This window comes from Heptranchias perlo, chromosome 5, assembly GCF_035084215.1.
Source record: "Heptranchias perlo isolate sHepPer1 chromosome 5, sHepPer1.hap1, whole genome shotgun sequence".
Classification (NCBI taxonomy): Eukaryota; Metazoa; Chordata; class Chondrichthyes; order Hexanchiformes; family Hexanchidae; genus Heptranchias; species Heptranchias perlo.
In genome coordinates this window covers 54832293-54849344 of record NC_090329.1, presented here as the reverse complement: position 1 = coordinate 54849344, position 17052 = coordinate 54832293, and the positions used below count along the sequence as shown (strand labels likewise).

General features: G+C 40.2%; 1 protein-coding gene across 14 annotated transcripts in view; it reads left to right on the top strand.

The window, feature by feature from the left end:
- dnmt3ab (DNA (cytosine-5-)-methyltransferase 3 alpha b) overlaps positions 1-16365 on the top strand; it is a 495665-nt gene extending 479300 nt beyond the window's left edge. For all 14 annotated transcript variants that reach the window (XM_067984389.1, XM_067984385.1, XM_067984397.1 and 11 more), the window contains 2 exons: positions 7237-7355; positions 12143-16365. In XM_067984389.1, the coding sequence (XP_067840490.1) occupies positions 7237-7355; positions 12143-12284 (261 nt within the window). In that variant the 3' untranslated portion in view covers positions 12285-16365. The remainder of the gene's footprint in view (positions 1-7236; positions 7356-12142) is intronic.
- Positions 16366-17052: the final 687 nt, after the last annotated feature.

Here is a 17052-nt window from a genome sequence, read left to right as displayed (position 1 = left end):
ACTGCACCATTCGAAGGCGCATCCCATGAAAGGGACCTTTTCTGCAGTGGACAAAAACTGACCTTGTATTGTCTCTCCTTACAGAAAGTGCACTTTCTGAAGGTTGAACATAGAGCTGCATTTCTGACATTTTTGAGAAGTCCACAATCCTGCCCATCCTGTTTCGTTGGCTAAAAAAGCAAAACGGCAGGAAATTGAGGGAAATTATGGAGGTAATTTTAAGGTAACCCGCCTGGTAGAAAACTGACAGGATTAGGTTGGCCGTCCATTTTACACCCCGCCCAATTTTACTTTCAAATGAAGTGTGTGTGCGTGCATGTGTGAGTCTTGTGTATAATATGTATTTTCTGTGTCACACCTAGTTCCTGTAACACTTTCCTCATCATAAAACAGCGTATTCTCCGACTCGTTGTGAGCAATGCCACAAGAGATTTGCTAGTACCTTTCTATTGATTGTTATATGTAAAAGTCTTGCATCTGGCATATGTGTGTTATACTGCAGTCAGTGCACTTCAAAGTGTCACACTTTATTGCAGATGCAAAATAATCTTAAAAGTATAATTCAAGCATTGACTTGCGGCCTGCAATTTACAATCAATTTACTGACATCCATTTGATTTCACTTACAAGTAGCTATTATTTCCTGGATTTCCATCAGACATACTTGAGAAGTGGTCTTAAAAGGAGAGGCCAATCTGGTAGATAAAACCTCCCAACTGTGCTCCTGACTACTTGTGAGCAACAGCACAAGATATCCTCTGGTGTATATAAAATTCTGAGATGCATCCATTACGCTTAAGGCATTATATTTTGTCCAATTGCAAATTTCTATGTTTCACTTTTAAAAAGCATTAAAAAGAAAGTCATTTCCTGTTAGTTTCTTCTAACCTTTGGGATGAACCAAGAATTTACAAGCAGTTGCCAATCTACAGAGAAACAATGATCCTCTAATTGACTTCAGCATGTCCTGAGCCTCTCATTGACCTCAAGATATGCTTATTTAACATTATTAAACCTTGTAGTGTTAATGAGACAAACCAAAATACACACAGCTCCATCTCAATAGCAGAATAATACTTTGTGCATTACACAGTATCATGGGCTTGTCCTTATAAAGCAGTGTTTCCTCTGACTTACCATAAGCAATGCCAAGGGAGATCTGCTAATATTAAAAAAAATACATAGTCAAGTGGTAGTGTAACTATGAAGAGAGGTGGGAAAAGAGATTTGTTCTGGACTAGATTTGCTTGCGACTTAAGGGGTTTGATGTTTTTCAGTCTGTCAGGCTTCTTCTGTCCATCCAAATTAGCTAGATCTGGTGTGAAATAGAAAATGAATAATAGCCCCTGGCACAGGAGCTTAAGGGATTTATTAAAAAAAACCCCGTGGATGACCCAAGGTAAGGCCGGGATCCAGAATATTCTGATCCCGGCAGAGTTTGTGGCCATTTCAGTGGACTCCTGCTGAAGTCACAGCAAGAGTCTGCCGCAAATGCTTGAGGAATTTTAGCCCTAAATATCCTGTAGTGCTGACCAGTCTTGGAAAACTTCCAGTACATACTGCCACTGTTCCAAGGTCAGCAGGGATACACTGTAGTGTAATGTTGAAGAAACAGTTGAGTATTGAAGTCTGAGACAGGCTCTTTTTTAATCATTTCAGTGAGTTCCATTAAAGACCAGTTAAAAATGATTATTAAACTGATTGACCTGACACACCATGTAGAAATTAAAGCAGGATTAACTTGTCACCTTAGTAACTTAAAAACTTAAAAATGCATCGTTAGATCCTAGTAAATTTTGAATTTTTCCAGAGGCATCAACACAGGGAAATTTTATGTGAGATTTAAGTAGAGTACAAACCCATCAAAACATTGGAAGCTTTTTTTTTCGAAAAAGATAGCACAAGATTGTTTACATTTGTAACCAAAATGAGTGAGCCTTATTCCAAATGCGTGAGACTGGGCAGGTCTGATTTTGTCACATTATTGTTTCTTACCAAAAGTGGGCTAACTGGAAATATTGCAGTGTCACGTACATCTGAATATGGCAGATGAAGTAATAAATAACTTGCCAGAGAATTCCAGTCTATGAAGGTCAGCCTGTTTGCCAGCATTTCTTGTTTTACTGGCACTAGGTATGATAGAGGCTGTGAATCATGTCAGAGCAAGCTCCCTTCAGCTCTAACTATAATGTTTTTCACTTTTTTTGAAACTTTGAATGATATGGCAGAGCGGGCTACATGTGATAATAAAAGCACTTACTTCACGACTGCTTGACTATGGGTAGAATCACAGTCTACTGCTGCTTTGAGCAATCAAACTACAAGCTCACAGTAAGTCATTTTAGGCAGGGGAAAATCATTGGTCCATGTATCCAGTCCGACTGATTAACCCCTCTCTTTCCCATGAGTTGTCTCTATATCATTTATAGCCATGAAACCCTTCAGGTGCTAGGAACTTTTTCAAACTTCCTAAAGTGTCCTGTACAACCACCTGCACCTCATCCTATTCCATATGTATGTCACCCCTTGATTACAAAATTCTGTCTGAATTGCCAAGTTATTTTAGTTTTCCTATCTTGAATCTATGGTTTCTGGTTCTGAAATTCTGTGTACACCAGAAAACTTAGCTGTTTCCACCTTAGATAATCGATTCATAGTGGTAAAAACTTCCATCAAGTCTTCCCAGGAAAGAAAAGTCCGAGGGTATGCAATCACTCTTTATAGTTAACTCCTCTAAGAGCTGGTATTTAATCTTGTATTCCTCTGTTGAGTCCTCTCCAATAACATGACATTCCATATGAAGGAGGGCATCAAAACTAGGCTCACAAAGATATGGTCCCACCTAGGCCACATACAATTTTAAAATAACCTATTTCAATTTATATATTAAACGTTTTGTAATGTAGCCCAACACTTGTTTGTTTTCCTTACCACCTATAGCTGTGTTTAAACTACACCTCTGTTTCATAACTCATTAACCTAGATATTCTGATCAGCATTATTTTAATACTGGCATCAACCCATTAAAGTAAACTAGTTAATGCCCATGTTAAAATAACACCGATTGGCAAATCTAGGCTATTTGTTTTAAGTTACGATGACCCGAACTGACTTCAAGCTTCAAAGGTTTATAAGCAGCGTTCCTCTCATTTGGATCATGTAACAGGCAGCATTAAAGAGCCAAACTATGAAACATACTGACTTTTCTTGTCCACTGACGCTAGAAAGAAAAAGGCTTGTGTATATAATAGGCCTTATCACTATTTTCAAAACTGTCTCAAAGCCCTTTACAAAGAATTGCTTTGAAGCATGGTGATTGTTGTTGTGTCGGCAAATGCAGCAGCCATTTTACAAACAACGTGATCTAAAAACAATGAGGTGAATGACCAGTTAATCTGTGCTGTTAGATGAGGAAGGAGTATTGGCCAGGATACTAGGAAAACCATTTGCTGTTCTATGAATAGCAACAGCCATGGGATCTTTAATATTAACCTGAACCACTAGAATCGGCACGTGGGACCTTAGTTTAAATCCTCATCTGAAGGACACCTTCTCCTGCAATACAGCAATCCTTCAGTATTGCATTGGAGCATCTCGGGGATGTGTTCAAATCCTGAAGTGGGCTTGAACCCACAACCTTTGATTCAGAGACAAGAATACTACCAATTGAACCAAGCCAGCAGGAGATTTAACAACAGTTGTTTACATTAGTCCTGTTAAAAAATAGTTCGTACAGGGAACTGCTTTTGTACGAGTCTGATGCAAATTTTGTGCTTCACAGAACAACCTAGGACCTCATCAAAAGTTGGGAGATTAAAATTAAAATTTTATTCACTAAATAGATGGGAACTTGTGCCTGAATTCAACACTAAATTTATTAATTATCAATAGGAAATTCAGAATAAATGTGAATTTGTGGATCAATTTAACTATTAATCAAGAGAATGGGAATTTAAAGTGATAAATATAACAATAGTATTTAATTTAGCATGTTAGCAGACCATCACTCTGAAGGTCACCTGCATACAGTGACCAATGGAAGTGCAGTCCTCCAGGATGCTGAAACATAAGGGGCGATTTTAATCCTGCTGGCCCAGCGTGAACTCTCAGAGCCACTGAAGCAGTATTTAAAAGGGAACTCACCTGCAGGTAATTGGATCAAAGGATCTGTGTGCCATTGTGCTGATTGGATTGCCAGGCGAGTTTCCAGCTTCCAGATTGCTTATTTCTCACATTTTTTTGCCTTACTTAGCCCCAATAAGCTCTATCTACTTATCATGGGTGCTATTCTCTCCATTGGATTGAGGAGCTTTTGGCGGAAGAGCCATAGGCTCCGATATTTGCGGGGTGGGGGAGGACAGATGTAGCGCCCGGGAAACCCACAAATAGGGGTTTCCCAGAGGTCTTGCCGTATTTAACAGCAGGATCTGAATTAAATTTTTTGACTGTTTCCCGGCCGGCAACCAGCCAGATCGAGAGGCTGTCTGGCTGTCGGGCGGGAAGGCCTGTGGCACCAGGCTGCAGCCAAGAACGGAGAGGAGGGAGGGAGAGATCGTGGGCCGGAGGGACATCGGGGGTGGAGGGGGTGGCGGGGAGAAGATCACGGGTGGTGGATAGATCAGCGGAGAGGTGATCGCGGAGGTCCAATCGCGTGGAGTGGGAAGCAGATTTGCTTGAGGGGTCGGGGGGAAGCACTCCTGCTCCTCCTGGCAAGTTGTGCTGTAAAGGCACTTACCTCATGGATTCAGCCTTTCTCGCCTCCTTTCAGCTGCTGGTTTTCCCAAGCCCTGAAAAACCTGGCCCGCGGCAGTTAAACCTGAAAGTCCGAAAAAATCTGAGGCTGTAGCCTAATTAAAATATTTAAATGATGGACCGGCCTCTGGAGAGCAGGTTAGTCGCCAGTTAAAAATGGAAGTGGGCACAATGGGGTCGGGTTTTCCATTTTTACAATTTTAAACCCTGCCCCCCGCTCCTCTCCTCTCTGACCTGGGTGGTTAAAATCCCCCCCATAGTAACAGCAGTAGCCTCAAAAACCAGCACCAACGGCAGCTAGGCCTATTAAAAGACAGCAGGCGAGGAGGGGGTTGGGGGAGTACTCATAGGCCGCCATACCCAGCATACGGGTGTACAATCCAAGAGTCTGTTCCTTAGATCTATCTGAATAGCAGTGCATCAGGCAGACTGTTTCGAACTGCAGTCTCCTGCAACAGGACCTGCTGCCTGCTGGATGGGGTCTATGCTTTGCCAGAGGCTCTCCAAGTCACCACAGCCCTTAACTTCTTTGCCATTGGCTCCTTGCGGTCTGCTACATTGGTCATCACCCACATCTCCCAGTCTGCAGTACATAGCTGCATTAAGCAGGGCACCAATGCCCTGTTCACCAGGACTAACCAGCATATCACCTTCCCCCATTTACCTGAACAGTCAACACGAGAAAGCTTGGGGGTTTGCAGCAGTGGCTGGTTTCCCTCACGTCCAGGGCATCATTGACTGCACACATGTTGACATGAGGGCACCAGAACACCAGCCAGCAGCATTTGTGAATAGGAAGGGCTACCACTCCATTAATGTCCAGCTAGTTCTCTGATCACAGAAATAGGATCATGCAAGTTTGCGTAAGGTACCCTGGTAGCTGTCACGATCCATGTACCTTGCGACACTCAACCACCCCCTCCCCTCCACACTTTTCGACTCTTCCATCAACAAAACAGGAGGGCTGCTGGGGAACAAGGGATACCCCATGCACACGTGGCTCATGATGCCCTTCCACAACCGCACCACGCCTGAGCAATACAGGTATAATCAATGCCGGGGACCACCAGGATCACAACAGCACTATTTTCCTACAGTACCGCTGCTGCTGGTGTGTAAGAGAGCGACAGAGAATACCAACTGTTAGAATATCCTACATACATTGATGAAATTTGGCAAAGTATTAGGAAATTAAAATGAATTAATCACGTTGCGATCCAGGCTACTGAAATCTTGGGAACATTTTAGAAATGCTGCTACTTAAATACACTGGTAACAGCACTGTGGGTCCATAGTATACTCATATTACTTGTACTTGACTCCACCCACAGCATATGAGGCCATGCCAGTGACAAGTAGATTTCAATATGGTCTGGTGCCAGACCAGTTTGTTTTGTTCCTGTAAAGTTGTTTGCAGCACCATACCAGATGTTATTTTTGTGTTATTATTTTCATTGTAGTCATTTGCCATGCTCGATTGTCCGGAAGTTTCCATTGTTTAGTAAGCATTAGAAATATTCCACTGTGAGAATGAAGCTAACAAGTGTTTGCTATCTGCAACTATGGACTGTGGCAGTTATCACAAAAATAATAGATTCTTGATATTTTCATGAGTTTTCTCTGTGTGAGGTAAGCACACTAACAGTGTGCTTTCTCTATATATCTACTCCCACAAGATGTAAAGGAATTGGTAGAAACATGAAAAGGTTCTCTACAAATATTTCAAATTCTATTTGTTTGCCTCTCCCACATCCATTGACTCTGCATACTAGGTCACATGTTGGGTTGCGCTGTGACATGTGACTCAGAAAGTAGGTCCAACAGGAGCTGAGCCTAACTTTTAGATACCTTTGGCTCTCAAACCCATAAATATTTCTTTGGTTATGTACCATATTTGGTATTTGTTCCAATTTCTTCAAAGTTTTTAGATGGTCTGAATCCCATTCCCAATAAACCATGTTTCAATTTTCCAAGTTTGCCCTTTGCTACATAAAAGGATCCAAAGCCTACCCATAATGTAAAATAACCTAAAAGCAATACTAATCATTTGCTTCCATCCTTATTTACTGGTTCTAATTATTCTCATGTATAATATACCATTATCCTCAAAATTATAGTTGGGCAAACTTATTATTGAAAGTATATTGTCCTTTCCCCACTAATGAGAATTGATTTTCAGTGATAATGTTACATACCATACCAGGCTGGAAAATATCTGACCCTAGACTACATTTTTATTAAAACAATGTGCTTAATTCCAGAAAGACTGCATCTGTTTAGTTTGCTTTATATTTGTGTGTGGAACATAAAACTAGCTTGAAACTTACATCTCATGTTGCATTATGGAAACCATATTTGCGTATATATTATAGTTCATCAGTAACATTTTGTTAAATGAAAACTTCTATTAATTTCATTAGTTTGTGACTTAGTTTTGTTATTTTGGGGTTTTTTTTGGTCTTAAGCATAACTTTTTTCTTTTAGTTCAACAAAGTGCGAACCATCACCACTAGATCTAATTCTGTCAAGCAGGGCAAAGACCAGCATTTCCCAGTCATAATGAACGAGAAGGAAGACATTCTCTGGTGCACTGAAATGGAAAGGTACACTTGTTTTTCTCATATCTAATCTCATTTTTTCACTTCCAACTGCAGTGGTAGAATGCTGCCCTCTCACCATCAATACAGTACAATTAAACATTGATGAGGCATGGTGTAAAAAAATGTTCTTTTGTTGGACAGGATCTCTAATTCTTCTGAGAGCAGACACTTGAGAGCTGGATCCTCCCACAGTGTGTAAAATGAGTCCTAACCAGTCCAAGTATCTGTGAAATGGATAATCCCATCTCCTCTTCCCCTTTGTGCTATGTATTATTTATTTTCTTCTTAATATATGCTTTTTTTTAAGCTGACTTTGTCTATATTTATACCATATTTTTCTCATTTGCTTAGGCTCAAACATTCTCTCCTTTATTTACATCTGTAATTTACTTTTTTAAACTTCCTAAGGGTTTTTCTATAGTTTTCTAGCATTCCAGCAGTTTCCAAAATCCTGGGCTTTGGCAAGTCTACATACAGCTAATAGATTTGCCAGTGTCTCACTGTGGTCTGTCCCATGCCCTGTCCTATGCAGTACTTAGCATGCAAACTCTGCAGAAACAATTAGAAAATTACATCGTGTATATCTCCAGTAAATATTTCAATCCAACGTTCTAAAGAAATAGGAGTTCAGCCCATTGAGTCTACTGCGCCATTTTGTTGGCCATGGCAACTCTTTGACCTGGATTTTCCTCTGCTATACTACCCCAAATTGTGTAGTATAGTGGTGGAAAATGTGGGAAAATTGGTCAGAGAGGACTACTACCACACCTCTGTCCTGACTTAAGTTTTCATTCCCCCGCTCGAGCAGCGAAAGCTGTCAGCTACCCCTTCAGCACCCTGCTGCTTGTAGATGACAGCAGGTAAGTGGAGCCGACAACTTGGCTCAGTTCCCTGCTTTCCGCCACTCAACGCACCGACCCAGAACTGCGAGGAAGGAGTGGTGGTGATGGTGCCTGGGGCAGCGACAGAAGGCCCACTGATGTCCCGTTTGGAATGAGAGGGCTCAGTAGTGGGCACCTCTCCCTCCCTTTAGGCCTCAACCACTCATTATATAAAGGCCTCAGCCCAGTCCAAGATCTAAAACTAAAATCACCCTTTCCATCTTAGGGATGCTTCTTTCCCCTTAAATTTGGCCTTCTCTCTTTTGTTGCAGGAAAATAGGTCATGATCACAGTGATGTTGGGGTGGCAAGCAGATGTCCCACCACACTCCTCCTCCAGCGGGTGGAGGGATATCCAACCCTTTATCTTTATAATCCCAATTTCCCACCCTTCTCTATATCCCTTAATTCTCTTATTTCCCAAGTAAGTATCTATTTCCCTTTTAAACACCTCAGTTGACTGAATCTGTGGTCTTCTGGGGTGACTCATTTCACATTCTCACAATCTGGTGTATGAATTGTTTTCTGGATTCACATTTCACCAGTTTAACTTGAATTCTAAAATTATACTCCCTTGTTCAAGATTCCCTTAGCAGAAGGAAAAGTCATTATCTATCTCTCCATTAATTCCCTTCATTATTTTAAACACCGTAACTATGTCACCCCTTGACATCAGCATATGCATGGAATATGAACCAAATTTACCCAGTTTCTCACCAGAGATAAGTCCTACCATGTCAGGATCATTCTAGTGAATTATCACTGGACTTTCTTCAAGCTGGTGTGTCTTTCCTAAAATGGGATGTTGAAAATGGATCATAGTATTCCACATGAGATTTAATTTGTGATCCATATAATTACATAATATTTCCTTACTTTTATAATCCCATTATCTTTTGACTGCTTTTTTCACATGCAAGAGAGCTTTTAATGACTTTTGTAATTTGCTAGTTACTTTCTTAAACAGATTTCACTGATGACACTCATTTAGATTCCTCCTGTCTACTGCCACGATGGTGCTGCCACACCCTACTTTCCAATCATTTCTAAATATCCTATACTTTAGTGTATTAAGTTCACAACCTCGCCCAAAAATGATCAAATCATACCCCTCCAGCTGCATATGTGCTTCTAATGCCTCAATTTTATTTATATGACATTACAAACAAAAACACCACAACTAGGACAACTGTTTGCTTTAGGGAGCCAATTTTCTGAGTTTGTGCTGCTGATGAGGAGCCTCATTCCCAAACAGCACCTCCCAAACCCGCAACCTCTACCACCTAGAAGGACAAGGGCAGCAGGCACATGGGAACACCACCTGCACGTTCCCCTCCAAGTCACACACCATCCCGATTTGGAAATATTTCACCGTTCCTTCGTCGTTGCTGGGTCAAAATCCTGGAACTCTCTACCTAACAGCATTGTGGGAGAACCTTCACTGCACGGACTGCAGCGGTTCAAGAAGGTGGCTCACCACCACCTTCTCAAGGGCAATTAGGGATGGGCAATAAATGCTGGCCTTGCCAGCGACGCCCACATCCCATGAACGAATAAAAAAAAACTCGCCAACCGCATACATTGGGAAATCACAAGTGGCCTGCCCTCGATTTTCTGTCCAGTGGCAGCAAAACTTAGAAAATTGCCCCATAGTTGTTTCATATCAAATAAGCTACTAAACCTGGACCAGTTGGCATAAAATTGATATGTTTGCTCCCATTTTTCGAGCGTAAAACGGACACAAAGCATACATACCAATTTAGCGGTGGGAGGTTCCACTGCTAAATTCATGGGGCCTGTTTTTGCGATGTCTCGGGTGGCTGCCTTAAACAGGCATTAGGCCCCTTGAATATGTAAATGAGGGGGTCTAACACCTGTTGAAGAACCCTTTCCAGCCTCTGCTTGGATTTTCTGGATGTGGATGTGGCTGCCACCGAAAAGGTAGGTTAAAAATAAAACATTTATTTTAATGTGGAGCAAGGAGGAGCAGGAGTGCTCCTCTTCACTTGACAGTACTCACGACGGCTGCAAACCCTTAAGTCACCACCTATGCAAAAATTAAATGTGAGAGTTGCCCCATCGCAACTTCTTACACCTCCCTATTTGTATGACCTTCCCTTTCCCCAACAGCGACTCCAGTGGACAGTAACAACTGCCGAATGTGCCTTACAGCCTCACCCTGAGCAGCTATATGCAAAATTCTGAATTAACCGAGCAAAAAGTCCACACCTTCCTTCAGACATCAGAAGTCTGGGCTGTGAGCTGCATAGGGTGGCCAACAACAAGCTCAAAGTAGTGGTCAAGTGACTGCAAATTGGTCATGGGAGGAAATTGCAGCTCATCCAAGCCTAGATGTTGGACCAGCAGTTTGACAACACAGAAGCAGTAGAGGGGTTGAGAGAGGTTTTGGAGAGGTAGAACTGGTTGTCATCAGTGTACATGTGGAAGCTGACCCTATGTCTTTGGCTGATGTTGCCAAGGGGTAACATGTGGATGAGGAAGAGGAGGAGGCCAACGATAGATCCTTGGGGGACTCCCGAGGTAACAGTGTGAGGAAGAGAAGCCGTTGCTGGAGATGATATGACTATAATAGATAGGAGCGGAATCAAGCAAGGACCATCCCCCTGAACTGGACAACGGAGGATGGATCATCCGAGTCAAAGACTCCAGAGAGAATGAGGAAAGATAGTCCACCACGGTCACAGTGACAGATGTAATTTGTGATTGATCAGGGCTATTTCAATACTGTTGCAGGGGCAGAAACCTGATTGGAGAGATTCAAACATGGAGTTGCAGGAAAGATTGGCATGGATGTGGGAGGCAACAACACATTCAAGGACTTCAGAGAGGAAAGGGAGGTTGGAGGTGGAGTGGTAGTTTGTGAGGACAGGGGGGTCAAGTGTGGGTTTTTTGAGTATTCTCAGCTTTCTCTTTAAGTCCCTCCATTTCCTCACACCAACCTATCTTTGCAGTCTCCTGCAGACCTCCATTCTCCACCTCCACCTCCCTCCCCCCCCCCCCCCCAACCCACCGAATATCCGCTTCCTCTACCCCGGGCAGCAGAGCGTTCAGCGGCCTGGATCCTATTCCCTGAAATTTCCTCCCTAAACCTCTCCACCTTTCCAACTCTCTCTGCTCCTTTAAAAACCTTCTGAAAATCTGTTCCTTGACCTATCGGTCAGCTACCCCTCCTAACCTCCCCTTTCCTGGTTTGGTGTCCACTTTCCTTATGTCTATCTGCTCAGGATAGTCTTCACTTTAAAGGTACTATATAAATGCAAGAAGTTGTTGTTGTTGTTGTTACACAAGCTGAAAGTTTATAATCAAAGGATTAAGAACCCACAAGACGTTTACACAAAACCACAACAAGTAACTATTTTTCACAACACAGGTGCCATATAGAACAGTGCATTGGTAAATTGCAGCTCACAGCAAAAATGACATTTTAGCCTCACATCATTACAAAATGCGAAAAATAGAACGATTGCTATTTCTGGGTATCAGATCATGTTATAACCTGGTTATCTATGAGAGTGTGAGGTATGGAAACATTCTGCATTACATTAGTCTATTAAATACAATGGAATATTCAATCCACTGATGGGAGCACACTTTCTAGGATAACTGTAGGACATTTCTTTGTGCTATCTGGGGCTCCAAAGCCAGCTGCTTATGGTGAAAGGCAATACAAATTCAAACTTTTCTTGTTTCGATCTGGCAATTTCCCAGGTTTCATCTGGAAGTGAGATATTGCAGGTGTTCTCCATATCAATTAATTTAATTATGTCTACATACATATACATACATAAACTGATAGGCTTTTTGTAATAATGAAGCACTACAGGTCTCATTAAAATGAGATTTCATTGTAATGCTGTTGAACAATAGAAGTTTTTTACTTTTTCTTCAGGGTATTTGGTTTCCCAGTCCATTACACAGATGTCTCCAATATGAGCCGCCTTGCCCGACAAAGACTTCTGGGGAGATCCTGGAGTGTTCCTGTTATACGTCACCTGTTTGCACCACTGAAAGAATATTTTGCCTGTGTTTGAAAACAAAGAAGACAAAGGAACTTATAAAAAAAAAGGAAAGAAATTAATGTCACATTCTGTTAGATGTTGCTTAATTTCACGTATTTTAAATGTCATCCTTTTTATCCTATTTAATTTTTTTAAAAATGTTTTTAATTTTCAGCTATTTTAATGGGTGATTTTGTAATTTTTGTTTTTGTTGTGTTCAAGCTGTACTTGAGATGAGGCTGTTCAATCCTTTGCAGCACTGGGAAAAAGACAATTTTGCCTTGTGTAGGTGGATAGGAGCACCAAGAAGAAGCTGGATTTGAACACAGCCTGGAACATCAAGTCAGCCAGCTGAGCCTTACCTTACCAGCACCATTTCTGGTATCTATCTCGAGCAAAAAAACAAAGCTACATACAAATACTGTACAGTATTTCAGGTGCCTATAACCAGAAACCACAAAGAATAAATACATCAGCAGCCAGTACCTCTCATTTACAATACACTGATAGTTGTTCGAAAAAGGTACTACTGTGCAACAATTTCTGCAATGGTGCTTTTACAAAAGGTGATTGAAAACATCAGCTCCGATGTTGCCTTACCGTTTACAAGAGGCAGAATTGTAAAATAATCAGGAAAGAGCAACATTTAATGTTGTCGAGGTGGTCTTTAGTGGCTTGAGCATGAAAATGTAATGTTTTCATATGCTCAAGAAGTCACTTTAAAGAACTTTTGCCATGACTGTAATTTTTCTATCATGTTTGTACAATAAGAAAAAATATATAACAGAAAATGGTGCTTTTTTCTTAAGCCTTCATCCTTGGGCCAAGGCCTGGTGCTTACGTAACAGGTCACTTATAGGCAGCACAAATCGCCAGCCAACATGCAGTGATGTTTTTGGTCATCCAAAACTAAATGACAGGCTGCAGTTTTTTACTGAAGGACTGATGAATTTTTTACATCTGTGTTTTCCTTTTTTTTGGTTGTTTTTTTTTAATTTCCTAAGGGGTCTCTTTTATACCAGGACATACCCCTCCTTGTAGCTGCATATAATCAGGTACAAGTCAATACAGTGCAGCTTGATGGTGTAATTTTACCTTTTTTTCTTCTTTTGTCCCATTTCCTTCCTTATCCTTTGGCTTATATTTTTTTGTTAATCTACATTTTTTGTTGTTTATAAGTTGTTCAGTACTTGATCAAACACAGCCGACAGTTTTCCTCAAAGCAGTAATTGATTCATATGGTGCTACACATTTTTTTTCTGAAATATTGAAAAAAATCTGCTATCTTGACGATGATTCATTAAGTTCTCATAGTCAAGGAAAAGCACTATTATTTTACTCTTTTAAGAAAAGAAAAAGGCATTTTAACTTTGTACTTGAAAAGAAAAAAAATCAATTTCATGTGTTTTAGCCTAGACAGTGCCGTAGTTGGTGCTTATTTGTGGGAATCATGTATTCATATTGAAGACAATGTAGTAAATTTGCTAATACTTTTACTGTTACATATGTATTTGCTTGATCCCCAGCAGCAGTGCATTTTCTTTCCACATTCCATGCAGCAAGCAGTATTTTTGGTTTTATTTCTTCATTTTACTGTCATTATAACTTTGATAATATTTATTGACAATGTGCATTTCAAAGTTAAGAGATTTCACTGAAGGTTGTATTTCGGTGAATATTGTATTACTGTGTATTGCTCGTGACATAGCTGTTTATGGAAAGGTCAGTACGTGCAGCAGATGTAGCAGTCAACCTCCATCCCATTTTCAATGCCCAAAATGCTCCTTTCTTATGTACTTGTGCTGGAGAACACTTGAATAAATGTCTTGTTTTTTTGTGCAAAGTGTACACAGTTGTGTATCGGTTTGTTGTGTATTCTTTTGTTCCTCTGGTATATTGTTTCTTTCTACTGTAGATCCAGTTGGCTGACATCTAGGAAAACACACACCTTTGTGTGATCTGGTTCCCACCAATTAATCAGTCAGTTGTTGAGTAGGTAATTTGCTGTTGAGAAGCTGTCTGCCTTTTTTTTTTAAAAAGATAGATTTCAATAGTTTATTCAGAAACAGCCAGCTTATTGCATTGGCTCACTAGAAAAAAACAGTTTCTAGTACTGTATGTGAATGTTTTCAGACTCTCATATTTCCATGTCTCATATGATGAAGGAACTCTGCTGTCCTGAAAGCTAATGTATTTCAGATGTGTGCATCTGGTCCAATAAAAGGAATCATATGCAACACTTTGGCAAGTTTACTCAGAAACCAATCCTCTGCCCAGTGTTCCGAACTGTGCGCTGCTGTGTTGTGGGGAAATTAAGCTTGTAACATTGCATTTTTTTCACCACATGGATGGCCACATTTTGCCGCCTCCTTGCTTACCTGCTGACTTCATTGTGGACATGTTTCCCAGTACAAATGGTCCCAGGTGCGTCACAATATCCAGAGTACTGAGTTGCAAAGTGCTGGTCTTATTATTAGACCGTACACTTATTGTACAATCAGCATAAGATAAAATAATGAAATGTTAAAGTTAAAGATAACCTGTGCAAATCTGTTCCATTTGGAGCAGTGATAGCTTGTAGTTGGGGAAGCACTTTTTTAACTGGTAATAACTTGAAGGACTAAACAGCTTTTTGTCTTCCCTCCTCTTCTGTGACATACAGTTTTGTTGCTAGAAGGGAATGTTTATACCAATAAGACCAAGAGCTTCTCATAAAATGTAAATCCAAATAACATCCCAATTAGGACAGAACCGATTAGTATCTAATTACTAATACTTGTTAAGTTTAAAACAAAAAGTAGAACTGGGGGAACTCTTGATACTCCAGTAGCCAGCAGATAAAAGTAGTAAGGAGTTCTCCCTCTTAATTATATATTTTTCTATTTATATTTTCTCCCAGTTTTTACCCAACATGACTGCTCACCTCTATGCTGCTTTCTTTCAGCTAGGACAGTGGAGAGCTCCAAGCTGTGGCCTTCTCCAAAAATCACACTACTATTCTTCTATCTTCAACTAATAGTCAATGTGCAATTATAATGGGGCAAGTTGTCACTTGGTCCTCTTGTAAAATGGAAAATTGTACTTCTGTGAGGCACTCACTTAGCTGCCAGGTGAAAAATGGCTGAATTCATCCCAACTTAAGGAAGCAGATTCAAGTGTTATACATGCTTGTGACTTGAACTTGCAGTCTCTGCATTTTAATGTGCTCTAAACATTACAGTTTTGTTAATATATTGAATATATTCAACATGTAGCTGGTAGAGCAGCCCATTTGCTGCGGTGGTAGAGCATTTATCAGAGGGCAAGATTGAACAAAAGTTTTGTTTGCTTGTGGTTGGGCTGCTCAATACGGAATTTTGGAGCTGCAGAAAACTCCAGCTCAATGGAGGAGAAAAGCAGGACAAAACCTGCCCTACTCAAGGTTCCCTCTTGTAATGTGATCCCAGAGCAGCAATTTTCCACAGCTTGAATTCGTCCCTTCCTCCCCACTGAAGAATAAAGTATAATGGTGCTAAAAGGTGGTAACTGTAAGGATCTAACAGGGGGAAAAGAGCTGCAAAATATTTTTTTAAATGCTTAAAAAAGTACTCAGTACATAAAAAATCTAGCTGTGATAAATTTGGAGTCCATTCTGGAGCACATTGTATCACACCAGGGTTAATGGCAACTCCAGTGCCTCTGAGGCTCCTGAACTCCAGGGCACAGAAAAGCTATCTTAAAGGGGCACCGATATCACAAAAAAGTGTTTTGAGAAAACGTTTTTTTTGTTTACAAACGCATAATGCAATTATGTAATTTGTTCCAAAAAAATTATTGAATCACTCGCTCATGATATCATCATGATTCTCTCCAAACAAAAAAGGCTTGCCAAACACTTTTTTATGAAGACAGTATCCCTTTAATGAGAGGTATTCTCTCATCTCTTTCCTTTAATATATACCCCACACCCATCATTGATATTATGAATATATAAGGTGTAACCCTGCTATGTGACTGTTACTGTAAGGATGGTTAATGTAACTGCTCAGAATTTATACTGGTACATTTATTTGTGACTGTATGTCTGTTAAACCTCAATAAAATGTTATACAAAATTGCACTGCTAAGCAACAAATGTATGATTGCCTTCAGTTTGTTCGTTCTATGGTGACCACACTCACTGTGCACTAATTCTATTAGAGTGAAAAGCACATGAGCTCATAATTCAGACATATTTTCTACATAATTTACTAAAATTATGACCCATTTTGTACAGAAAAAATGGACCATAAAAGATTTCATTAGAAAAAAAGCTGTTATGAATTCCTATTATTTTGCAGGATCATTACATGTTACAGTGATACAAAGATTTGGCATAATTTTAATAAGTTATATGTGCTGTTATGGCAAATTAACAAAAAATATAAATGATTGCTAACTGGTTAAACTTTTCTGAAAAATTAGATTCAACCTTCAATGACTGGATGTCTCCAGCCAGCTGTACTGCAGTCAGACAGCACATGACTCTTCTAAGATTATCAAGCCAGAATCTATATTTTATTCTGTTCAACAGCAACTAGTTATGGTCAAACACTTAATAATCAGAGGTTCATAAGTGACAGACCCATGTCTAAATAATAATACAAGAAAATGTAGTTAAAAAAAACCTGGCCCTTCGAGCCCTCTCCTCTCCGAGCATAAATAACCTTCTCACTGACACGCAAAGATAATCAAGCAACACTCCAGAATATCTACCCCCACATATTTCCACTCTTCAACCCTTTGCTCAATTTTATTTCACACTTTCTATTTACTTTATACA